General features: G+C 44.2%; 1 protein-coding gene across 1 annotated transcript in view; it reads left to right on the top strand.

Annotated features, from left to right (window-relative positions):
• CATSPERB (catsper channel auxiliary subunit beta) overlaps nt 1–27,144 on the top strand; it is a 73,503-nt gene that overhangs the window by 36,936 nt on the left and 9,423 nt on the right. Inside the window, exons 16-24 of the mRNA XM_077319105.1 lie at nt 2,340–2,491; nt 3,924–4,120; nt 12,991–13,317; nt 15,239–15,378; nt 16,174–16,362; nt 17,005–17,115; nt 20,786–20,896; nt 23,382–23,520; nt 25,572–25,672. Coding sequence (XP_077175220.1) covers nt 2,340–2,491; nt 3,924–4,120; nt 12,991–13,317; nt 15,239–15,378; nt 16,174–16,362; nt 17,005–17,115; nt 20,786–20,896; nt 23,382–23,520; nt 25,572–25,672 — 1,467 coding nt within the window. The remainder of the gene's footprint in view (nt 1–2,339; nt 2,492–3,923; nt 4,121–12,990; nt 13,318–15,238; nt 15,379–16,173; nt 16,363–17,004; nt 17,116–20,785; nt 20,897–23,381; nt 23,521–25,571; nt 25,673–27,144) is intronic.

Here is a 27,144-nt window from a genome sequence, read left to right as displayed (position 1 = left end):
CTTTGCCACGATGCAAAAACCGCAGGACATTTTGGTTTTGTGAAAACTCTGCACCTGGTCAGAAGACATTATTGGTGGCCGACGTTACGAAGCGATGTGGAGAAATACGTACAAGGCTGCCCCACCTGCCTGGTTTCCAAGCCCCCAGGGGGAAAGAAAGAGGGCTGCTGCAGCCTCTGCCCACCCCTGGTCCGATATTACCATGGATTTTATTACAGACCTGCCTCCCAGCCAGGGCAAGACTGTAGTTTGGGTGGTGGTGGATGCATTTTCAAAGCAAGCCCATTTTATTCCCTGTGCGGGCTTACCCTCAGCGGCCAAACTGGCTTCTATGTTTGTGACCCACATAATCCGCCTACATGGAATTCCTAGGAGATTGCTCATGGATCGGGGCCCCCAGTTCGTTGCCAAGTCCTGGCGGGAGCTTTTGAAGTTGCTGGGAATAGAGCAAGCCCTGACCTCGGGCTACCACCCTGAGTCCAACGGTCAAACTGAACGGGTGAACCAAATCCTTGAGCAGTATCAGCGCTGTTTTATTAACCACCAACAAAATGATTGGATTGCCCTCTTGCCACTTGGTGAATTTGCCTACAACAACGGGGTACATGCCTCCACAGGAGTATCTCCCTTTAAGGTGGTGTACGGGACAGACCTAGTTGCTGCACCCACCTGGGAATTAGTTTCTGCTGAAGCCCCTGAAGTCACAAAATGAGCGGCAACTATTAGTGCAGGTTGGCCTGACATTGTCTCTAGCCTTGAGGAGGCTAAACAAGCTTATAAATCCCAGGCAGACAAAAAACGTGCACCTGCACCAGCCTGGAAAGTAGGTGACCTTGCCTACCTGTCTACAAAAAACCTACGCTGTCAGCAACAATCTAAGAAACTGGGTCCCAAATTTGTGGGGCCCTTTCCCATCATGAAGCTGATCAATGCTGTGACTGTGGAATTGCGTTTGCCTAAAACTTACAGGAATGTGCATCCGGTTTTTCATTCTAGCCTGCTGCGGCGAGCCCCAGTGCCGGATGTGTGGCACCCTCCGCTCTCAACACCAGTGCCTGTCTACGTTGATAAAGACACCCACTACGAAGTCAATCAGATCTTGGACTCTCGTGTGCACAAGGGTCGCCTCCAATATTTGGTGGATTGGAAAGAGTTCCCTTCGGGGGAGAGGGAGTGGGTGGAGGCTGCGAATGTAAAAGCCCCGCGCCTCCTGCGGGCGTTCCACCGTGCATTTCCAGATTGTCCTCGTCCAGTGGATGCGGGCTAGTGTGGGGGGGTCTTTTTTAGGGTGGAAGGATGTCAGGATTGTAGAATCTCTGTCATAAATTAGCCTGAGTTCTTCCATGACAGTTATATTGCTTGGTGCCTGGTTGCCACAGGTCCTATATTCTTGCTAACAATTATAAGTGAAATATGTTGTTGTAACTCTTATCACTTGTTGAGGCCTCTCAGCTGGGTCTGGTTTCGCTATCACCCAGTCAAGGCCATGAGAATGTATCACTGTTTTAATTGCATGTGCCTCTTCTCTCCTTCCCCCCTCCCTTGGGAACTTTCAAGTTTTGGGTGGGAGAATTGTATTGATAAGAAGAAGCAAATCTGTATTCAGGTCAGATTTGACTTCTCCAGTCTTGATGCGTGTAGTACTTCTCAATAAAGCTTTCTATAATTAAGAAGCTAGTTGTGAGTTCTCTTACGTTTGACAGTTGCAAACTTAAATGGACTCTGGGGAATGGTAGAGGACTGGAAGGCCTGGAGGACCATTGTCCATGGGGTCGCGATGGGCCGGACATGACTTCGCACCTAACAAGAACAACAAGCAGGTGGCTATTGGACTCCATTTCACTCAATTACAAACTTGGCACAGAAACCCCTCCTGGTGGTTAGGACCCATTCTCTGTAAACTTTGCCCATCAGTGTAGTGCATACAGACCACAGATACACACAAACAGGTTACTGACCTGTAACTGGTATTGTCCAAGTAGCTCTCTGTGCCATCACACAACACCCTCCCCTTCCTATCACTATCAGTATGTTGAGTTGGTGGAGGAGCTAATCGGGAAGGTTTTGATCCACCCCCCTTGAGATATACATATAACAATAATTGGGTGGGCAAGCTTAGGCTTCATCATTTTGAAACAACTTTGTGCATCAGATGAGTTTCCATTAGTATGACTACACAGATGACTATGTAAAGAAAGCCAGTTACAGATGTTCTGTCTTACATGGGTCCTAGACTTGCTTCTTGCTAATTTTGGGTTTTAGACTTGCTTCTTGCTAATTTTGCCAAACAAAATGAGTATAAAGGAGACATTTCTCTCTTTTTTTGGATTTTATTCCAGGAAGATGATTTAGCTTTTGATGGTGCTTTATCTCCACAATACATCACTGAAGAGCAGATAATGTTTTTTTATCATAATCCATTGGTTCTACATTCGAATAATGAAATACCACAATTCTATAATCTGTACATAGGAAAAGCATTAGAATATGGGTAAATACCAATCATGTTAAATATTCTAAGAATTGTTTATCAAGGAATATCATATGTGTTCTATGGTTATAAAGAATATTTGTTTCATAGTAGAAATGGGGAAGTTCCACAACTTTAAAATTACACATTTCTTGGCTTTACACTCTGTTATAAAATCCAGTAAAATAAATAGAAAAAGAATAGTAATGAACATTGAGAGCATTCTCCCTCTCTCACACACAAATTACCTAGTGTTCCAGGTCTGCCATATATCTGCATATATTTGTCATCTGTGAAACCCAACAATAGGAAACAATACTTTTTCTGATCATGAAGGCTGGTTGAATTGGCCTATTTGATTCAGTATAGCCTCCTTTATTATGTAAAAGAGTTGGCTTTGGTTTTTAATTGTTTACTGGGGCCCATATTTCTTTTATGTCTGCTTCTAGAGTATCTCTATATTACATCTTTATCATATACCATGGGTCCCCAATATTGTGCCTATGGGCCCATCTCATGTGTTGACTCCTTATGGCACCCACCAGGTATTTTTAGGAACCAGGAAGGTCCAGGTGGCAAGGCTTCTGGTTGAGCTTTGATTGGCTGTGCAGATTTTTTTTAAAAAACATTGTTTGAACAGCAGCTGCCACTATGACACAAGTATCTTCATGGTGTGACTGAAGATAAGCTGAAGCAGCCATTTTGTGGTTGGCTCTGCTTCCTGTGACAGCCATTTTGTGGCTGCACCTACCACACAGTGTCAGAATTCCAAAGGTGCCAGCAGACTCAAAAAAGTTGGGGACCCATGTTTAAAACATAAGGTCTAGGATCTAAAATGCAAGTTTTAAGTGCGTAGTACAATTATGCGCGGCAGGAGACTTTCATTTGGAAATGGCTCTTTTGATATGCATCATTTATATCAATCTAAGCCTGGAAGACACTGGTGCTGCCAGCTGTGCTTTTTCTGGAGATAGGATTCTGCTTCTATAGCAGAAATAGTACCCACTCTATTTTATTTGTCCTTAATGAAAGGTTTGAGACAAAGACTCAGGGGTTAATTTTGGGCAGAGTCCTCTCTACAACCCAAGCAAAGCAGAATAGCCTCTTTGGCTACTAAAGTTTGTATGAGAGCAGGCAATATAACTGTATTCCAGGAAACAGGAAAGCATGTTGCAGAGAGGTCTCTTCTGCAAGGCTTAACAAATTTCCACCTGCAATGAAAGACACGTACATGCTTATGGCCATGATCAAGCATCATCTTCCTTCAGCCATTAAAAGTCGACCTCTGTTTGTTCACAGATCAATGAAATTCATGACCTACACACACCGTTTAGGATTTTTTAGTATTAGATTGGAAAAAAGTCAAATGGGACAAATTCTGAACACGCTGTAATTAGTTTTATTTAAAGTGTAGACTGATACTGTCATCCAGTTGTGCTTCCTTTGCATTCAGGTTGGGAGGAGCAGGTATCATCAACAAGGTGTTCGTGCACAACTATCCTCCAAGGTTTTCATCATCTGCCCTTGTTGATGTTCTGGATCGGTTTCCTATTGAGACGAGCACTAGAAGCCCTTGTGTTCTAAACACTTTAACCATCCTGAATCGTGATCCTGGCAGTATTTCATTTAAGCTTCAGCTTGGTGTTTCAGGTGAGTTAAGAATGCATAGACCACACGGTGATGAGGACATTTCAGAAGTATTAAGCCACAAGTCACTCACCAGTCCATGGGCACCATGACACCCACCAACACTTTGCCCGGTGCCTGCAAAGTGTTAGAAAATGGGCAGCTTTTTCCCAGCAGAGAATATATACACATGTTTTTATATATTCCTCTATTAATAGCATCTGTGTTCCATCTGATAAGACAGGCACCCCAAGTATTCCTCCCTGAGGCACTGGGGGGGGTGAGCAGAAAGGGAGGGGATGAGAGTCTTTTCTGCTGCTGCGTCGATGTTAGTAATGGTGGGGTTTTAATTGCTCTAGTTTTTAATTTGTGGGGTTTTGTATAATCTGATCGCAACTCACCGTGAGACGATATTGAGAGCAGCGGGATTTTAAATGAAATAATAATAACAACCACAACAACGATTGGGGATCCAATTCAAAGGTTTTTTTAAAAAGTTGGTTCTACAAAAGTTGCCACCACAGCAAAAGGATCTTCACTGCATGACTGACGGAAAGCTGTTTGTATACAAGATGGGGGGTTTTTTAATGTTAATTTTTAGGAGCATCCTGTTATGTCTTTGCCTGAAATGTTGAAGAGCTACTATTAGAGTTATGCATAACCTTACTCTCTAATCAGAGCCTCTTGTGGTGCAGAGTGGTAAGGCAGTGGTAAAGTGGTAAAGCAGTGGTAAAGCTTCAGTCATGCAGTCTGAAGCTCTGCCCATGAGGCTGGGAGTTCGATCCCAGCAGCCGGCTCAAGGTTGACTCAGCCTTCCATCCTTCCGAGGTCGGTGAAATGAGTACCCAGCTTGCTGGGGGGTAAATGGTAATGACTGGGGAAGGCACTGGCAAACCACCCCGTATTGAGTCTGCCATGAAAACGCTGGAGGGCGTCACCCCAAGGGTCAGACATGACTCAGTGCTTGCACAGGGGATACCTTTACCTTTATTCTCTAATCATGTTTTGTGGTTAGTTCCATTTTGGGGTTGCACCTACCACTATATGTCAGCATTCCAAAGTCACCCGCAGGATCAAAATGGTTGGGTACTCTTGAGTTAAGCAATCCTTGCCAAACCAGGCCTGCAGAAGTATATATAAAATGTGGTAACCAGATATAACACAAAACAAAGATTTGTTTTTACTATGGCTAGTTGGTGAAACCAAGGCTTAGACTCACTATTAATAAACTCTGGCTTAGAATCATAGAGTTGATTTTTCTGTTTGTTCTTCCTCATCCCTTGTCATGTTTAAGAACATTATCTTGTTTTTTTTACTGCATAGAATCATAGAATCATAGAATCTTAGAGTTGGAAGGGGCCATACAGGCCATCTAGTCGAACCCCCTGCTCAACGCAGGATCAGCCAAAAGCATCCTAGAGCATCCAAGAAAAGTGTGTATCCAAACTTGCCAGTGAGGGGGAGTTCACCACCTCCTTAGGCAGCCTATTCCACTTTTCATTTTTCTGACCCAGATGCAGAACTTTACACTTATCTTCATATCTTCCACCTATCTTCATAGGGCTTGGTCCCTTGGCCCCAGATCATCTTCGTAATTCTCCTCTGTACCCTTTCAATTTTATCTACATCCTTCTTGAAGTGAGGCCTCCAGAACTGCACACAGTACTCCAGGTGTGGTCTGACCAGAGCCGTATACAATGGGACTATGACATCTTGTGATTTTGATGTGATGCCCCTGTTGATACAGCCCAAAATGGCATTTGCCTTTTTTACCGCTGCATCACGCTGCCTGCTCATGTTTAGTTTACAATCCACAAGTACCCCAAGGTCTCGTTCACACACAGTGTTACCTAGAAGTGTATCCCCCATCCAGTAGGCATGCTTTTCATTTTTCTGACCCAGATGCAGAACTTTACACTTATCTTTATTAAATTGCATCTTGTTCTCATTTGCCCATTTTTCCATTGTGTTCAGATCTCGTTGAACTCTGTCTCTAACTTCCGGAGTATTTGCCAGTCCTCCCAATTTGGTGTCATCTGCAAACTTGATGAGTAGTCCCTCCACCCCCTCATCTAGATCATTAATAAATATGTTAAAAAGTACCGGGCCGAGCACCGAGCCCTGAGGTACCCCGCTACTCACCTCCCTCCAGTCTGATGAAACACCATTGACAACAACTCTTTGAGTGTGGTTCTCTAACCAATTCCCTATCCACCTAACTATCTGAAAATCCAGATTGCAGTCCTTCAATTTATCCATCAAAACATCTTGGGGAACCTTATCAAAAGCTTTACTAAAATCCAAGTAAACGACATCAACCGAATTTCCATGATCCAGCAAACCTGTTACTTGGTCAAAAAAGGAAATCAGGTTGGTCTGACAGGACCTGCTGGAGACAAATCCATGCTGACTTCCTTGGATCACCAAATTGTCCTCCAGATGTTTGCAGATAGCTCCCTTTAATATCTGCTCCATTATCTTCCCCACAACAGAAGTCAGACTCATTGGTCTGTAGTTTCCCGGGTCATCCTTCCTCCCTTTTTTGAAGATCGGAATAACATTTGCTCTCTTCCAGTCCTCCGGGACATCTCCAGTCTTTAAAGAGGTCCTGAAGATGATGGACAAGGGTTGTGCAAGTTCTCCAGAAAGTTCTTTGAGCACTCTCGGGTGCATTTTATCCGGCCCAGGGGATTTGAACTCATCCAGTGCAGCTAAATGCCTCTCGACAACCTCTCTGTCCATGTCAACCTGCTACCCATACACTATCCTTTGGCTACTGCATTGTACAGGAGTTTGGACTAGATGACCCTGGGGGTCTCTTCCAACTCTATGATTCTATGACTATATCTGGAGTGCAAATTTGGTCCATTATACATTTCCCTGAATTCTCAGAATTGGTTACTTATATAACCACATAATCAGCATAACTTTTCAGTTTATTTTTCTGTTTGCTGTTATTTATTCCAGTAATAGTGGGCTGTTGCCTTGATTATGGATCAGAGTAATATTTGCTTCTTCCCAAATCAGTGAAAAATTCTGTGTCTCTTGGATTTCTAAATACCTTTAGATATTTTAGTTCTTCTATTACTTCCATATTTGGTTTTTTTGACTTAAATAGCCATGCCTTTCTTTTTGTTCTTTGCAGATTCTGAATAAACTGTGCACAAAAGTTTACAAATACTTTTTCATCTTCCTTTTCAATTTGAGTTTCCTGTTTACAAACCATGTCCAGACCTTTTTATTTAGCTGATTGAAGATATTTGTACATTTAGTCAGTCCATTCAAATTCACTGACAGTACTTTTAAACCATCATGGTTTCTGTTTCTTCCCCCCTTTCCATTTGCTCCTTCTGCTGGGGTACATTTGACTTTATTATTATTATTATTATTATTATTATTATTATTATTATTATTATTATTATTATTATTATTATTATTATTATTATTTTGATTTATTTCCCGCCACTCCCAAATGGCTCGTGGCGGGTTACAGTGTCTTAAAACCCCATTAAAACTCCCATTAAAAGACTTTAAAATGTCACAGCATGGCGGCACAATAATAAGATCCCCTTCCTACCCCCCTTCCTAAAAAAGGGGGGGTGGAGGAGAAGGAGGTCAACGATGTTCAAGAAGAAGCCCGGGGGAGAGCAGTCGATGTACCACAGCAGCCCCAGCCTCAACCATAGACCTGGCGGAAGAGCTCCGTCTTGCAGGCCCTGCTGAATGTTGAAAGGTCCCACAGGGCCCGCAGCTCTCCCGGGAGCTCATTCCACCAGGTGGGGGCCAGTACCGAAAAGGCCCTGGCCCTGGTCGAGGCCAGGCGTGCTTCCCTAGGACCGGGAACGACCAGAAGATTCTCACTCGCAGAGCGCAGAGCCCTGCGGGGGGCATAGGGCAGTAGGCAGTCCCTCAGATATGTGGGTCCCAGCCTGCATAAAGTCTTAAAGGTTAGAACCAGAACCTTGAACCGGATCCGGACAGCAATTGGTAACCAGTGCAACTGCCACAGCACAGGCTGGATGTGGGCCCTTCAAGGTGTGCCGGTGAGGACCCTAGCAGCTGCATTTTGTACTAGCTGGAGTTTCCGGATCAGAGACAAGGGTAGGCCCGCGTAGAGCGAGTTACAGAAATCTAATCTGGAGGTGACCGTTGCATGGATCACAGTGGCCAGGTGTTTGGGGGACAGGTAAGGCGCTAGTAGCCGAGCTTGGCGAAGATGGAAAAATGCCTGGCCAGCTACTTTCCTGACCTGTGCCTCCATAGTCAGGGAGGCATCAATGGTCACACCCAAGTTTCTGGCCTGGGACGATAGTAAGATGCGCCCCTGCCAGGGTGGGTAAATGCGCTTCCTGTTCCCACCCTCTACTCCCCAGCCACAGGACCTCCGTCTTGGAGGGGTTGAGTTTCAGGCGACTCTGCTCAAACCATTCTGTCACCGCTTCCAAACATCTGGCGAATGGTTCTGGGGGAGAGTCCGGGTGGCCGAAACTCCGTACCAGCTGGGCCAGAGGGCGTATAAAGATGTTGAATAGTGTGGGGGAGAGAACCGCGCCCTGTGGGACCCCACAGGGGAGTCCATAAGGGCGCGAGAGTTCATCCCTCACCACAACCCTCTGGGTCCGGTTCTGGAGGAAGGAGCGTGTTCAGCGCAAGGCTGTACCCCGTATCCCCGTACCGGCGAGGCGGTGGACCAATATCTCATGGTCTACGATGTCGAAAGCAGCCGACAGATCTTTGGAACTAAAAAAGTTGGATTCTTCTTTCTCCTTTTCTCTTTCTAAGACAACTTCTGAATCTGAGCTTGAGATATTTATGTTTTTATCTCATGTTAAAAAGTTGCAGCTTGGGGACCCTTTAGATATTCTGAACAGAGGTTCCAACCTTTCCTGCCTATACAGAGGCAAACATGCAGTCAGCAAAATAGGAGACATGGTAGGAACAGATCTAGAAAATCTCTTAGAATCATAGAATCATAGAGTTGGAAGGGGCCATACAGGCCATCTTGTCCAACCCGCTGCACAACGCAGGATCAGCCCTAAGCATCCTAAAGCATCCAAGAAAAGTGTGTATCCAACCTTTGCTTGAAGACTGCCAGTGAGGGGGAGCTCACCACCTCCTTAGGTAGCCTATTCCACTGCTGAACTACTCTGACTGTGAAAATTTTTTTCCTGATATCTAGCCTATATCGTTGTACTTGAACTTTAAACCCATTACTGCGTGTCCTCTCCTCTGCAGCCAACAGAAACAGCATCCTGCCCTCCTCCAAGTGACAACCTTTCAAATACTTAAAGAGGGCTATCATGTCCCCTCTCAACCTCCTTTTCTCCAGGCTGAACATTCCCAAGTCCCTCCACCTATCTTCATAGGGCTTGGTCCCTTGGCCCCAGATCATCTTCGTAATTCTCCTCTGTACCCTTTCAATTTTATCTACATCCTTCTTGAAGTGAGGCCTCCAGAACTGCACACAGTACTCCAGGTGTGGTCTGACCAGTGCCGTATACAATGGGACTATGACATCTTGTGATTTTGATGTGATGCCCCTGTTGATACAGCCCAAAATGGCATTTGCCTTTTTTACCGCTGCATCACGCTGCCTGCTCATGTTTAGTTTACAATCCACAAGTACCCCAAGGTCTCGTTCACACACAGTGTTACCTAGAAGTGTATCCCCCATCCAGTAGGCATGCTTTTCATTTTTCTGACCCAGATGCAGAACTTTACACTTATCTTTATTAAATTGCATCTTGTTCTCATTTGCCCATTTTTCCATTGTGTTCAGATCTCGTTGAACTCTGTCTCTAACTTCCGGAGTATTTGCCAGTCCTCCCAGTTTGGTGTCATCTGCAAACTTGATGAGTAGTCCCTCCACCCCCTCATCTAGATAATTAATAAATATGTTAAAAAGTACCGGGCCGAGCACCGAGCCCTGAGGTACCCCGCTACTCACCTCTCTCCAGTCTGATGAACAACTCTTGTTGCTGTTGTTGTTGTTGTTGTTGTTAGGTGCGAAGTCGTGTCCGACCCATCGCGACCCCATGGACAATGATTCTCCAGGCCTTCCTGTCCTCTACCATTCCTCGAAGTCCATTTAAGTTTGCACCTACTGCTTCAGGGGCTCCATCCAGTCACCTCATTCTCTGTCGTCCCCTTCTACTTTTGCCCTCGATCGCTCCCAGCATTAGGCTCTTCTCCAGGGAGTCCTTCCTTCTCATGAGGTGGCCAAAGTATTTGAGTTTCATCTTCAAGATCTGGCCTTCTAAGGAGAAGGCAGGGCTGATCTCCTCTCGGACTGACTGGTTTGTTCGCCTTACAGTCCAAGGGACTCTCAAGAGTCTTCTCCAGCACCAGAGTTCAACAGCCTCAATTCTTTGATGCTAGGCCTTCCTTAACGTCCAACATTCACAGCCATACATAGCCTCGACTAGATGCACTTTCATTGGCAGGGTGATGCCTCTGCTTTTTAGGATGCTGTCTAGATTTGCCATAGCTTTCCTCCCCAGGAACAAGCGTCTTTTAATGCCTTTGCTGCAATCCTTATCTTCAGTGAACTAGGAGCCCAGGAAAATAAAATCTGTCACTACCTCCATTTCTTCCCCATCTATTTGCCCGGAATTGAGAGGGCCGGATGCCATGATCTTTGTTTTCTTGATGTTGAGTTTCAAGCCAACTTTTGCACTCTCCTCCTTCACCCACATCAAAAGGCTCTTCAGTTCCTCTTCACTTTCTGCTATTAGAGTGGTATCATCTGCATATCTGAGGTTGTTGATATTTCTCCCTGCAATCTTGATCCCAATTTGTGACTCATCTAATCCCGCCTTTCTCATGTGCTCCGCATACAAGTTAAATAGGCAAGGCGACAGTATACAGCCTTGCTGAACTCCTTTCTCAGTCTTGAACCAATCAGTGATTCTATGCCCGGTTCTCACTGTTGCTTCTTGACCTGCATATAGGTTTCTCAAGAGACAGATAAGATGCTCTGGTGTTCCCATCTCTTTAAGAACTTGCCACAATTTGTTGTGCTCCACACAATCAAACGCATAGTCAATGAAGCAGAAGTAGATGTTCTTCTGGAACTCCCTAGCTTTCTCCATGATCCAGCGTATGTTGGCAATTTGATCTCTAATTCCTCTGCCTCTTCAAAATGCTGCCTGTACTCGGTCCATATATTGCTGGAGCCTAGCTTGTAGGATTTTGAGCATAACTTTGCTAGCATGAGAAATGAGTGCAATGGTGCAGTAGTTTGAACATTCTTTGGCATTGCCTTTCTTCGGGATTGGAATATGAACTGACCTTTTCCAATCCTGTGGCCACTGTTGAGTTTTCCAAATTTGCTGCCATATTGAGTGTAGCACTTTTACTGCATCATCTTTTAAGATTTTTAATAGTTCAACTGGAATGCTTTCACCTCTACTAGCTTTGTTGTTGCTCAGACTTCCTAAGGCCCATTTGATTTCACATTCCAGGATGTCTGGCTCCAGGTCAGTGACTACCACCTCATGGTTATCAGGGACATTAGGCTCGCTCTTGTATAGTTCTTCTGTATAATTTTGCCACCTCTTTTAAAATCTCTTCTGCTTCTGTTAGGTCCCTACCATTTTGGTCCCTTATCATACCCATCTTTGCATGAAATGTTCTCTTTGTATCTCCAATTTTCTTGAAGAGATCTCTGGTCCTCCCTATTCTATTGTTTTCTTCTATGTGTTTGCACTCTATCTCTAGGGATGAACAAACCAGAGGGTCATGCCATCCATTACTAGTCCGTGAAAAAAATATTTGAACAAAGTTCAAAAGTTATCAATGTTTCTTCATGATTGAGAACACATAAAGACTGATAGTTGGGTGTTATCTATAATCAATTCTGAATATTATTTGGAACTCTCTTCTTGGCCTCCATTTAATTCTCCTCCCCCTGAATCGTCAGACTGCTCCTGGAAAATGAGGATGACTCCTTGCTCCACAAGTGTACTTTAACACCACGTATTGAACAAACTTCATCTCCAGGGTTTTATTCAAGATATTTCACTGTGGGTATAAGAGAAGGGGTACGAGGCTAATTCTTGACCTTAGGCCCCTTAATAAATGCATACATATCCCAAAGTTTAGGCTGTTATCATTAGAGGAGATTCTCTCCTACTTTTATAAGGGTTTGTGGTTTGGAGTCATCAGTCTTAAGGAAGCCTACATTCACATTGTTATTCACCCAAATCCCTCTGTGTCTCACACAGCAATGGGTACAATGTGCTGCCACATGGCCTTGCATCCACTGCAAGAGTGTTCGCTTAATGCACTTCAGTAGTGGTAGCACACCTCAGACTTCAAGGGTGCTTGGTGCATCCATACTTAGTTCACTGGTTGTTTGTGCCCAGCAACCCTCAAATCTAATCTTGACTATGTTCTTGGCATTCTAATTAACTTGGATTTTTCCATTAATCATGACAGGTTTAATCTCTCTCCCTGTCAATATATTGATGTTATTGGGACTCATATTGATTCTGTTGTAAGTTTATTAACACTCCTTGTTGATAGAGTCAACAAGCTTGTCTTATTGGAAAGCAGGTTAGGTTGTGGCTATTTTAAGCTTGCTAGCTTCTCTCTGTGGCAGGCCTGCAGAAGTGCAGTCCCATGGGTGCCTGCACAGGAGACCACTCAATGAGCAGCCATTACAGGTAAGTGCCACCCTGTTTCCTGCATGCTTCAGCAACAGGCCTTCATTGATTTTGCTTTGGCTGCAACAAGTAAGTCGTTAAATCTAGAGTACCTTATCATTCTGTCTTATCTGTTGCCCAAGAAGGATATGGCCTCAGAAAATTTATGATTTGGAAAGAAAAAACAGTGCATATTCCTATTAACCCTGGTTTTTTATATGTTTAAATATGAACTTTGCTGTTTTGTAGATGTTCACATCTTTAAAGCATCTGACATTGAGAAAACAGTTGTGATTCCAGGATTCAGCAGTTTCCTCATTGTTAATGTTACAAGTAGCCTGACTGCTTTAGCTGATGCTACTATGCCTCACCGAGTGCCTCTGAATACTGCCTTTCAAAGCAGACAGTGGTTCTTGTATGACTTTGGCACCACAAATGGAAGACAGTGGAGGGCTGTTGTGGACAGGTGTCGATACACAATACATCAGCTTGATGATCTACCCGTCCATGCCATTAAATACTTGGATATTGGGTCAAAACTTGATTTTTCATTCAGAGTGTCACCAGTTAATGTAGGTAAGGCATTTATTTATACTGATGATTTTTTTAAGCTTTCAAAACAACCTATATAATATAAGGTGTGAGGAAAGACATATAGATGCATCATTTACATGAGAACTTCCAGTACCTTAAGATAAGTGTTGCCTCTTTCTAAACACAATTGAAAGACCAGGTCCAATGGGATGAAATTGATTCAAAAGAAAATCCGTCTAAATATCCGGATGAAGTTCCCGACAGTTAGAGTGGTTTCTCAGGAGGTGGTGGGTTCTCCATCTTTGGAAATTTTTAAACAGAGGATGGATAGCCCTCTGAGAGAGAGGCTGATTCTGTGAAGGTTCAAGAGGGTGGCAGGTTACAGGGGATGAGTGACAGGGTTGTGAGTGTCCTGCATAGTGCAGGGGGTTGGACTAGATGACCCCGGAGATCCCTTCAAACTCTTTGATTCTATGATTAGACTCACCCTAATGCCGTGTGATCATCTAGTCCTTGTGAACATCCAGTATGTTTAATATGGCTGTTCTTGGTTTTTTTAATATCAAGATCTTTTAAATTTGTTTCAAAGTCAAACTGTGTTTAATTATTATAATGTATATTATTGTAATCCGCCTCAAGCCATCTTGCAAGGCAGAGCAGTATGAAAATCAAATTAAAATACTCCAGCATTCTGCCTCAAACACTAATGAATCAGTTCCTCTGAATAGCCAACGACAGGACATAGAGTCCAAGGCCTTCACTGGCATTGCCTTCTGGTTCTGGGATTCTTTACTCAAGAATTTAACTGTAGAATTCACTGCCGGGGAGAAAGTGATGGCCACAAGTATAGAATGATAGCATCATTGAGTTGGAAGGGACCTCCAGAGTCATCTAGTCCAATCCCCTGTAGAATGCAGGAAATTCACAACTACCTGGCCACCAGAGTGACCCCAATTCAATGCCCAGATGGCTAACTTTAGGAAGATGGCTAATGCAAAGATAGCTTTAACGTTTGCGGGTTGGGTGTTAGACAAGATATATGTAGAAGTCTCTTAATGGCTGCTAGCCATGGTGATTGAAGGAGGTTTCTATATACATAGGCAGCAGACCTCTAAATACAAGTACTAGGAGATAGCAACACAGGGTGACTTCAATATTGATGCCTTGTTTGTGCTCCAGGGCAACTGCTTATTCAATGTGCGAAACAGGATGCTGGACTATATAGACCAGTGGTCCCCAACCTTTCTGAGGCTGGGGACCGGCAGGGCATCGGGCCGTGCCCGCGCGTCGGGCCACGCCCACGCGTCGGGCCGCACCCGCACGGGCCACGCCCGTGCATCGGGCCGCGCCTGCGGGCCACGCCCGCACGGCTGCGCGGCCCGGCCCTGATTCCCTCTCCCTGCCCTCCCACAGTAAGAAGCTTCCCGGGCCGCAAGCTTGTGGCCTGGGAAGTTTTTTACTGCGGGGAGGGGGCGGGGAGAGGGAGCCACAGCTCGGCACCATGGCCTTCGCGGCCCGGCACCAGGCCGCGGCCCGCAGGTTGGGGACCACTGATATAGACCACTATTCTCATCCAGCAGGCTCTTCTTATGGCATAACAACTAAACCTTTTGCAAGCATGCATGGGTGTGTTGCATATTGGCTTTGGTCTCTTTTTTCCTTTGAAATGTCTAATCATTTATAACTGGGGAAAGGGGGTAAGACCTCTAACTTGGATTATGACAAACAGTTGGCCATTTTGGCAATTTTGCAATGGGAGAAGCACATCCCAGATGAAGGGATGTTGAAGGATGTCGGGTACTTACAATCCATTTGTGTACAAAAACATCCAAGGACTGTTGTTCTATCTGGAATCTCAGAGAGTGATCTAGAAACATGTCCTTCTTTGTTTTCTTTTTCTTGGGTTTCCTACGGAAGAGAATTTTTAGTATTGCCTTTGGTGTTTCCCCCCCCCCTTCTACAGCTTATCCAGTATTTCAGATGCAGCTAATGGAGGTTATAGTGGGGAGGCCCAATCTACTGGATGTAGACACAGAAGCCTACTGGGATGACACTGATAGTTATATAATGAAACTACATATTCAAAGCATATTTTTTGTGCAGGTAACAGACTAACCATATTGCTCAGGATGTCCCATAAAAACACAGATGGGTTTCGTTGCATCCAAAGTCACACCAGGCTGTTATCATTAGGTTGGCACAGTTATTTCATATATCTTGAAAGAACTGGGGTGTCCAAATGAGATATTATTTTAACTGCCACATGTTTAATGAAAGATTTTCTGGTCAAAAACCAATTATTCCAGTTTTGAATGCCCATTCATGCAATGGAACGCCACTGGGTATCCTTGGGCAAGTCAAACTCTCTCAGCTTAACCCTACACCACAGGATTGTTGCAAGGATAAAATGGAGGTGAGGAGAGTGATGTAAGCCAGTGGTCCCCAACCCCTGGTCCGGAGACTGGTACCGGTCTGTGGATCAGTCGGTACCGGTCTGCAGCTCCTCCTTGTCCTCCTCCCCAGCTGCTGCCTTGGGGGCTGCTCTGCCACTCTGCCGCCAGCTCACCTTTGGTGCTTTCCAGTGGCTGCCATGGCTGGGGCTCCCCCTCGGCTGCTGGCAGTGCTCCCCAGTGGGCAGCGGGTAGTCAGTGGCGCTGGTGGGAAAGCAAGCAGAGCAGGGGCTCAGGCAAAATCTACCCCTCCCCCGGGCCTCAGTAAAATTGTCAAGCGTTGACTGGTCCCCGGTGGTAAAAAGGTTGGGGGCCACTGATGTAAGCCATTTTGGGTCCTCATTTGGGAGAAAAGCAGAGTACAAATGAATAAATGAATTAAATAAGGAATGTGGTATTAAGTTGGAGTCATGTTATTTTTCTTTCTTTTTTTTATACACTTCCCTAGGGTAAAATGTCCATTGCCATAATTGTCACACAAGCATCCCTTGCTTGTGACGTCACAACCCTCATATTAACACTGAAGAACTCCTGCTCATATCTGAAAGTCATGCACTATATTCTTCCTGTGCAGCTCCCTGCTTCAGCCTGGCTGTCGCAGGAGTCCAATGCCTCAAAACAACTAAAAGTTTTACCGGTAAGAATCCAAAATCCCCCTAGGAGTTGGAGTGTACGCTACTCCCCTATCCTTTCCTCTTCACCTCTTAATAATTGGGGGAGGGATGGGATTCTTAGCCGCCATGTTAGTAGATTGATGTTTTAATGGGAATTTTAATGGGATTAGTTGTTGTGACCCGCCTCGAGCCTATCGGGAGAGGCGGGAAATAAATCTAATAATAATAATAATAATAATAATAATAATAATAATAATAATAATAATAATAATAAAACCTTACCTGCCTGCTTTTTCAGTTCTCGTACTTAAATCTCTTTCCTCCCCTTCCCTAAGGCTTTGGACTGGGTCAAGGTAGGGCCTGATCTAGTGCAGCGGTTGCCAACCTTTCTGGTTTTGTATGATTTGTTACATTATTGAAAAATTAATAAATTTAAAAGAATAGTAGAGTGCTAGTTGAAATTGAGAGTCTCCATTGCACCATTCCAATCATGTAATATGTAAAGTGTTTTCAATCACTAGAATATCATGTACCATGTTTAAAATCTATGACAGACATTCAGATTTATTTCAAGTATGTCTGTGAAATCAGCAGGACCAGTAATGAGCAAAAGGGGAGGCCTGGTGAGATGGTGCTGAATTTCTGCCTGTTTTCTTCCCAAACAGGTGAACTACAGGCCACCGTCTAGACTAGGAATTGCTGTTCCACTCACAGAAAACTTTTACAACGCTGACCCTGGAAAGCCTAGAATGAGAGATTATTTTCAGGGATCAAAAGTAAGTCTTGGTAGCTCACCTGCAGAACCTTTGATAACACGTATATTTAAACTGCTATCTGTTTTTTATTATTTATTTATTTATCTCATTTATATACCACCTTCCCCGAAGGCTCAGAGCGGATTACATGGAACTGAAGAAATTATACAGGAAATTCTATATCTTGCTGTCAATGTTTTGATTAATTTAAACAAAAATTCTGTATAATCACAATGGATGTTGAATAGTGAGAAAGGTTTGTGTTCCACCACCCAGTATAGGTTTCTGTACAATCCCCAGACCTGTGTACATTCTCTGTCCATGGGGCTTGCCCCAGGCATTATGCCTGCACCTACTTGAGCTATGGGATATGTGTGGGGTTGGGCTTAGACTCTTAAGAGACTGGGATTTTTTATGTGTTTTATTGTGGGGTTTTAAGCATTGTAACTTGCCATGAGCCAGCCAGTCTGGGAGTGGCAGGTAACAAACAAACTCCTACCAACTCCATCTCCCACACGTAAATGGGTATGTTGCATTCCTGCCTTCCTGCCTTCCTGCCTTATTGCCCTTCTGCTACCCAGGCTTTTATTGTTGCTGCTTGGTTAATCATTGAACATTGCTGATTTCTGATACTAAATTTTAGATAGTAATGGAAGAGAACTGATCTTTTATCCCACAACCAGTTCATAGTAGATCATGTTTTTGAGCAATTACTCAACTACTTAATCAGAGTAAAGCTAGGTACAACATTTTAAGAGCAATAGGAGCCATTTGAAAATGTCATTACAAAGATAATTTTTTTCACTGGAAGGTGAGTTCCGGGGAGAAAAATGCTTTTAAAGTTTTCATTTGCTTAAGCGAAGCTGCAGCCTCATCCAACAGACAACAGTGCTTACAGAAGACTGATCTGGCCTACAGGCCCAGCAGAAGGTAGCAGTGGTCCATGCTTTAATATCTATGACTGTGCAGAACTAGGGATGGCTCCTAGTTAAAATTTCCAGCAGCACCGAGTGATGTGTCAACAATTAAACAGTTCAATTGAAGTAAATCAGCCTTCCTGAAGGACAAGCTAGATTGAACCCAAAAGATCAGTGATTAGGATTTTCTGTATCTTCTCTGAAGAGGTAATTAGAACTGTACGGGATGGGAGAGTCAGCTCAAGCAGCTTTAGTAGTACAATTTCAAATTATCGAAGAGGTAAAGAGGGAAATAGTTCAATATCCTTTGTGATGACCTTAGAGGTAAGGTTTTCAGGCAAGGTTTTGGGGAAGGCAACGGGCAGCTCTCCTAATCAGGAGGGAAGTGTTATTGTTTTAATGCCATTAACTGTGGAAAAGTTGCCTGCAACAACACCTACACTGAGCAGGGGGTTGGACTGGATGGCCTGGATGGCCCCAGAGTCTATGATTCTGCCAATCAGGACCTTGGACAGCAGCCCATTTGAATTAGCACAAGAGAAGAATAAAAGAAAAAAACCTGAGGTGGAAAATGTATCTGGATGTAAATGCTATAAAGGATGGTGGGGATGGAATAAGCACAGTTTAAAAGACTAAAAAAAAACATACAAAACAGAAATCTAACCAACGTATCAGCTTCCTGGCAATCTAAAGAGCAGCTACTCTTTACCTCCTTTACTGTTGCTGCCACCCTTTTGGGTAAAGTCCTGCCCCCCATGTGGTTACCTGAAGTCAGCTTTGCAGGGGCAATTGTTCAGTAAAATGCCAATAAGTCAGGACATTGGGTAAAGACTTTTACGGACTTTTTCATCGTAAACCAAACTTTATTTCTACAAGGTGCAGATTCAGGGTATTGCAAAGGACAGGATCTAGGAACACTAAGAAAAATCAGTTTAGTTATTATCTATAATAAAAAAAACATTTGTGCTGGTCATAACTGCATGTAATATCATGATGATACTATTGCAATATAAGTACATCATCATCATTATTAATTACATTTAAAGCCCACCTTGCTCTGAAGACTCAAGGCAGGTTACATCAAAATATAAATTCCATAAAATCCCCTAACCTATATAACTCCCATAGTACCAAGATGGCCAGGTCCCTCTTACAAGAAGTACACTAAAGGTTGTATAGTGGAGCTTGAGAGGGGGCCATTCCTCTTGCTGGACTGGCCTCAACCATAGATCTGACGGAAGTGCTCCATTTTGCAGGCCCTGCAGAACTCTGTCAGCTCCTTCAGGGCCCTCAGCTCTCCCAAGAGCTCATTCCACCAGGTCAGGGCCAGGACAAAAAAGGTCAAGATCAGGCATATCTCTCTGGGGCCAGGGACCATCAACAGATTAGTACCTGCAGGGCCCTGCAGGAGGCATAAACAGACAAGCAGTCCATCAATCAGTATGGCTGCCTCAATACTGGCTGGATATGTGTCCTCCAAGGTGAACCAGTGAGAACCCTAGCAGCTGCATTCTGCACCAGCTGGAGTTTCCAGGTCAAGGACAAAGGTAGGCCAGCATAGAGTGAGTTACAGAAATCTAGTCTAGAGGTGACCGTTGCTTGGATCACTGTGACCAGATAGTCTGGGAGCAGGTAGGGTGCTAGTAGCCTTGTTTGGTGAAGATGATAAAACACCATGCGTGCTGTGACCTGTGACCCTGTGACCTGTGCCTCCATTGTAAGGGAGGTGTCCAGGATCAGTCCCAAGTTCCTTGCTGTGGGTGAGATGTTAAGTTGTGCCCCTGCAAAGGCGGGAAGACACACTTCCTCTCCTGCACCATTTCTGCTCAGCCACAGGAGGGGTTGAGTTTGAGACAGCTCTGCTCTAAGCATCCAGCAACAGCTTCCAAATGTATCCAGGGGGTAGTCCAGGTGGCCATTCATGAGGAGATAAAGCTGGGTGCCACCCACATATTGATGGCAACCCAGCCCATAGCTCCAGACCACCTGACCAAGGGGCACATGAAGATGTTAAATAACATGGGGCAGACTACCGCGCCCTGTGGTACCCCACAAGGGAGCCCATATGTGCACGATAGAGACTTCCCCACAGCCATCCTCTGTGTCTGGTCCTGGGGAAAGGAACACAGTCATTGCAAGGCTGTCCCCCGTATTCTGGTTCCGGTGAGGTGGTGGGCCAGTAACTTGTGGTCAATCACTTCAAAAGCGGCTGATGGAACAAGCAGCAGAGTACTGTTGCCCCGCACTAATCCAGCTGGCACCGGAGTTCATCCACCAAGGCGACCAACACAATTTCCACCCTGTGGCCAGGACAGAACCCAAACTGTTATGGATCGAGCACTGAAGCTTCATCGAAGTAAGCCAGGAGCTGGTCACCACGACCCTTTCAACTACCTTTCCCATATTCTGTGATGTTGCAATGGTGTCATTTTGCCTATACACTTCATACATGGTTACACAGATCCAGTTACAAGAACTTTAAAATCAATAATCCAAGACAGCAGAAAATAATTAAATCTTTCCTCAATACTTAAATGCTAATTGTGAAAACTTCCATAGATCTATGATCTAACATGGCTTTCTATCAAATTTGATGCACAGGATTCTGCCACTTTACCCCGCCCCTAAGAGTCTCAATGGTAAAATGGGAATGTCTATTAGCTGGTCCACACTTTTCAAAATTAAATTGATAGTTGCATTGTCTATTTTTTTAATATTCAAAAAGTCAGGATGATGGCAATTGAGATTCATTTCATTTGCATATCTTTCTACAGACTTCCGGATCTTATAAACAGTGTGCTAACAAAAAGAAGCGTTCGGAATGTGGTTGTACAGATAATATGAAGCTGTCGTTTTTTGTTGACTTTTCAGATTGCAAGGAAAAGGTAAGAATCTCTTTTCACAGTATGAGAAATGTTTTAGTCATGGAATTAAGGTCAGTAGGATACTCTGATCATTACTGAGAACTTTACGGTCTCACTGTACTTGTTCCTTGTTGGGCAAAGGCCGCTTCCAATAGACCATGATTACAGTACAGGCCAGTATTCCTGGTCTGTGTAGCCCAGGCTAGCCCAATCTCATCAGATTTTAGAAACTAAGCAGGGCTGGCTAGGATTTGGATGGGAGACCTCCAAGGGATATCAGGGTCATGATGTGGAGGCAGATAATGGAAAACCACCTCTGAACGTCTCCTGCCTTGAAAACCCCACAGGGGTTACCATGTCAGCTGTAATGTGAGGGCACTTTCCCCCTCCACAGCATAGTTAAACTGAAATATTTCTACATTTCTGTACAATGTGCTTCTGCCTCTCCTTTTGCCATCAGATCCACATCTGATGCCGATGTGGCTAAGGAGAGTACCCTGTAGTTAACTGAGAGGGGTAGCAAACACAACTGAAGACAGCAACAGAATACAGGATGAACTTGATAGGCTCGAGAAGTGGGCTACACTGAATAAAATGAAGTTCAATAGGGACAAATGTAAAGTTCTGCATTTAGGCAGGAAAAACCAAATACACCAATATAAGATGGGGGAGACTTGTCTTGGCAGTAGCATGTGCAAAAAGGATCTAGGAGTCTTAGTAGACCATACATTGAACATGAGTCAGCAGTGTGACTCAGTGGCTAAAAAGGCAAATGGGATTTTATTTATTTATTTTTATTTTTATACCACCACTCTTTCAGTGATATTGCGGCGGTTCACAACAATAAAACAGTAAAACACAATAAAACACATAAAATCACCCCTTACAACAGTAAACAACAATAATAATAATAATTATTATTAATAGTAATAATAATAGGTAGAGCCTCTTGTGGCGCAGAGTGGTAAGGCCACAGACATGCTGTCTGAAGCTGTCTGCCCATGAGGCTGGGAGTTCGATCCCAGCAGCCGGCTCAAGGTTGACTCAGCCTTCCATCCTTCTGAGGTCGGTAAAATGAGTGCCCAGCTTGCTGGGGGATAAACGGTAATGACTGGGGAAGGCACTGGCAAACCACCCCGTATTGAGTCTGCCATGAAAACACTGGAGGGTGTCACCTCAAGGGTCAGACATGACCCAGTGCTTGCACAGGGGATACCTTTACCTTTACCTTTAATAATAATAGGTAGCTGGCACTCATATGTTAAGCAACTATAATTACCCGATCATCTCCTTCCCCGTTCAGCTGGAGGCCAAGTTTTCTTCCACTGGGAGCGAGGCACTAGGTCTAATCATCCTTATACCTTGGGGGCTCCTCAGATGGAAACACTGAGACTGTATTAGTTTTAGCGGGCCAATATTGCAGTCAACTGATCTTTTATTAAAGATGACTGATAACAGATGGTTTCCTAATAGTTGGGGATCTCTCAAGTGCTTAGACCAAGACATCCCTCAGCATTTGAAAGGCGGTGCGAAGAGGGCACAGAAAAAATGCATAAGTGGTTTGTGGTTTGATTTGTGGAACTTTCTTGGTAGAGCAAGAATGTCACCTTGTGGCGATTGTATAGATTGCCACCTGGGGATGTGCTGCCTGTTGAAGGAATGTCTGTTTACTCCTGCTGTGTTCTTTTCAATATTTGTAAATGTATTCTTGGATCCAAGGAAATAACATTTGCAGTAATGACTATGCCGATTTTCAGTACTTACAGAGATGGTCTTTGGATTTTTCATTGCTTAGGACAGTGGTCCCCAACCTTTTTATCACTGGGGGCTGGTCAACGCTTGACAATTTTACTGAAGCCCGGAGGGGGGGTAGTCTTTTGCTGAAGGATGTCGCTGCCGCCTGAGCCACTGCTCTGCTTGCTTTCCCACTGGTGCCCCTGCTGGGGGGCGCTGCCAGCAGCAGCTGCGCAGTGCCACACTGAGGGGGAGCCCCAACCATGATGGCCACCGGAAAGCACCAAAGATGAGCCGGCGGCAGAGTGGCAGGGCAGCCCCTGAGGCAGCAGCCAGGGAGGAGGATGAGGAGGAGCCGTTGCCCGGCACCAACTGCTCCATGGACCGGTACCGGTCCCTGGACCGGGGGTTGGGGACAGCTGGCTTAGGGTATACAACATGCTGGTTTCCAGCTGCTCAAATCCAGCCAGATTTGTGACTGAATGCAGTGGACAAAAGTCTACTTCACATGGTGCTTGAACATGTTTCCTGTCTGTCCAACGGATAGTACAGCCTTGAGACAAGTTATACCCTTGACTGATTGCTAAGAATAGAATTGCGTAGCTGCAAAAGAATTGCATCAGACCAGATGAGAAACATGTTTAGTGAAACTAATCTGCATTATTCCATGAATGACACCAAAGGAGTCCTATTTAAATCCCTGCATTTTGAATAGCGTGCTTGCCCTGTATTTTCTTTTTATAGCAACCATTTGTTTGTAACTTCTCTTCAGGCCATCCGGATGAAATATCCAATCACAAAACTTCCCCTCAGTTTTACAATTGAGAATGAGGATGGGTCTAGAAATATGACATCTCCTTACTTCATCACAATAACAGAAGTCAACAACAGAACAAACTGGGAGATTTCAAGTAAGGGAGGTGGAAGACTTAATTATCTGGATAAGGAAGACAGAATGAGATCCTGCATTTTCCTGTAGAGTCCCTGCAGATCATCAGCGTTCTGTGCATTCATTTCTTAGTCGAACCTGTTTTACTGGATGGCTATAATTGTAGGAATTATCACAAGCTCTGTACAAAAGGACAGGTTCAAGTCCCAGCAAGGGAAGTGTTGGTTGGATGGCAAGCCTCACCTTTTAACTGGAAAGCACAAGACAGGAGAGAGAGGACTAGACCTCACACTCGCACACCCTGGCAACCAGGGGGAGATTTGGGAGAGAGAACATAGTGGGGCATGAAGTCCTTGATTGGCTCCATGGTGATAGTGGGGGAAAATTCTTGGCCCCATGCCTTTGGCTGTCTATCACAGCCACATTGTCAGGAAACAAGAAGGCATGTTGGTTGCTAGAAAGGCCATAACATCTTCATCTGTCCCACTACTGCCATCTCAGTACTACCCAGGCCCAACCAAAACAGATGAAAAATCACTCCATAAGCCCCCAGGGTGACCGGTGTTCCTGGAATTTTTACCCATAATCCTTTCCCTGTCAACAGTCTTGCTTTTAGGGACCTTTTTTTTTTTTACTTATAAAAAACTTACTCTCCCACCATACAACTCATGCACCACTGTGGTGCTAGCTCTGTAATATCAAGTGGTGAGGAAAGCCCCAGCCAGCAAAAAGGAGGGGGTGAAAGGCCCCCCTGGGAGGCACTTCACCCCTGTATTGGTTTTCTTCCCCTCCCTTTTGGAGCAAACCCTCCTGATCATCTCCAAATCAAAAGTAGAAGAGAAGAACTACTGCATTTGGACAGATTCAAGGAAAATTTATGGATTTATGAAAAGGCTTATTGACAAAGGTTAAACGCCCTTTTTCATCCCCTTAAATGTCATTATACAGAAAGGTATGGTAGAGGCCACAAATTTAAAAACCCAGTTTTGTTCAGTCCTTTGCACATAATTCCTTTCCAGGTCACAAGAGTAGTGCGGCTACTAGCGCCCTACGTGGCACCAGAACACCTAGCCACAGTGATCCACGCATCAGTCACCTCTAGACTGGACTTCTGCAACTTGCTCTATGCAGGCCTACCCTTATCCTTGATCCAGAAACTGCAATTGGTGCAGAACGCAGCGGCCAGGATTCTCACCAATACACTGTGGAGATCTCTCACCCGGCATATACTTCAAAAGCTCAACTGGCTCCCAATTGAATTCCAGATCAGGCTTAAGGTTTTGGTTTGGTTCTTACCTTCAAGGCCATACACAGTCTGGGCCCAGGGTACCTAAGAGACCGTCTCTCCACCTACCAGGGCCCTGTCTAAATCCCCAAAATTCTGCAGGGCCTGCAAGAGGGAACTCCTCCACCAGGCATTTGCCTGAGACCGACAACAGGTCCCCCCTCAGACATTCCCTCCATGGCCTGAACCAGTCTGTCCTCTCTAGGGGCCTTAGCTAAATTCCTGTTCCTGTTATATTGTTGCTTAAGATCACTGAAATTGTGTTATTTAGATTATTGTTGTTGTTGTATTGGTTTATGTTATATATTAATTCGTTCCATGTATCCCCCATGTTGTATGTAAGCCGCCCTGGAAGGGTGGTATAGAAATAAAATAAATATACAACAATGATTATCCTCAGAAATGCCTAAGGGCTAATGTAGGTATATAACATAGGTCAAGGATGGTGAAGGAAATCCTTCCACAGCTAACATTAACCAGGATTAAGCTGGTACCTTCATCACCATTAACCAAACAGTTAACAGTAACCAGGATTCCAGAGTAATGTTGGTTTCTTCTCTTCTTCACTTTCATTGTCACTTCATCAGCAAGGTCTACAAATTTTTGCCTGTGCAGCTTTAGCTCAAGATGCCATGTCTGTGATACTGCTCCAACACTGAAGTATATCCTTTAAAGGCGTATCTGTGTGCTTAGTACATTCCTATTTTATAGGATCCAGTGTTTACTGAATCATAAGCTCTGTAGAAACATGGAAGTACCACTCAGAGATTGCTTTGACTATTTTTCAGCTACCAACAGAACATCAAGCTTATTAAAAATGAGAGCATATTTGGCTCATAGCCTCAACACAACATTGTACAATCCAGAAGGACTCACTCTAAGCATATATGTAAGTTTTAGATAAAATATATATCTTGTACAAGAAAGCCACACTTGAGAAGCTAAAGTCCTTCAAAACTCTGGATCCACTGCACATTGTTTCAAGATTAAAAGTTAAAAATATCAGTCAGTCAGTTAGAACCTTTAATTGGCATAAAGGCTAAGAGTGTTATATGGTTCCTTCTTGTTGGAATACAGAGATATCCAGTGGCGGCAGAGCAGAAACTGCAGTTATCAACCTGTGGTCCTCCAGATGTCCATGGACTACAATTCCCATGAGCCCTGCCAGTGTTTGCTGGCAAGGGCTCATGGGAATTGTAGTCCATGAACATCTGGAGGAGCACACGTTGACTACCCCTGCTCTAAGTCATCAAATGCTTTTGTTTCAGATGGGAATGCCCATTTCCTCTTGGAATAGGAAATAGAGGGTTTGCTCCCCGCAGACTCTGTCTTTTGCTGGTCTGTGTTAGAGACTGACTGGCAAGGCTTGGACAGTCAGTCAGTGAGCATGATATAGTTGTGTAGCAAGTAAACTTTATTTCTTAAGCCTCTCTTATTTTTTTCCTGAGCCTCATTGAAGCTATACCTCAAGGATCCAAGGTAAAGCATTTTACCATGCTCTCTCAAGGTGTGCCAAGAATGGAATCTTATGCAATGGAGAGGGAAGGGTAATCCTCTTTTTGGTGACTTTTGCCAGCACTTACAGATGGGTATGTAGTGTCTGGACAAGTGCAGAAGTTATAAGGGGCCACAGTCAGATCCACGACAGGTTTTGGTAGCAGAGGGTAGTGTGGGCATCTATTCTTCCCCCCAAACACTGTGAAAACAAATATAGTTTTGCTTTTGTTTTTCCACAACACTTCTGTTGACTTGGTTGCAATGCTCTATGTGCATCACAATGTCTTTTTCAGTCTAATAATTTATTAGTAATATTTGGCCATTATATCACATAAAGAGGTATCATGTGACCAGAGTATCTCATAAATCTTGCCGGTCTTTTGGAGCTGACAATAATGACTTCTTAAAAAATTATTTCCCATTATTTTTGTTCTCTGTCAATATGGATAGATTCCTGATTGCACATATAACTGCTCAAAATGTTCGCAGCAAACACTGTAGCTAAAACATTCCATATCAGTTTGGACAAGAGGGAAGAGGGCTTTATTTATTAATTAAATTTTTAGAACGCAACTGCCGGCTTTTGGCGGTTTCCTTCTTTATCATGGGCAGTTCATTTATCAGGTGAGTCTTAGACTCATGGGAACTCAGAGCATTTCAGAGCTGATCCGTTCATATGGCTTCCTGACAATCCACAGGGTGCTTCCTACAAACTTAACTGCTGCTTCTATCCTGGTGCAATGAATAATTGGTTGAAACAAATGTTCAGTGCTCTTCTGTCCAGGAAAGTTGGGTTAGCCCCCTGAATTTCTGGAAGTTGATCAATCAAAAGAGTGGCTCAGGTTTGGAGGAAAACTTAGAGTG

This window comes from Paroedura picta, chromosome 2 (genome assembly GCF_049243985.1).
Source record: "Paroedura picta isolate Pp20150507F chromosome 2, Ppicta_v3.0, whole genome shotgun sequence".
NCBI lineage: Eukaryota > Metazoa > Chordata > Lepidosauria > Squamata > Gekkonidae > Paroedura > Paroedura picta.
The sequence above is the reverse complement of the archived record's forward strand: the minus strand, read 5'-3'. Positions and strand labels throughout refer to the sequence as shown.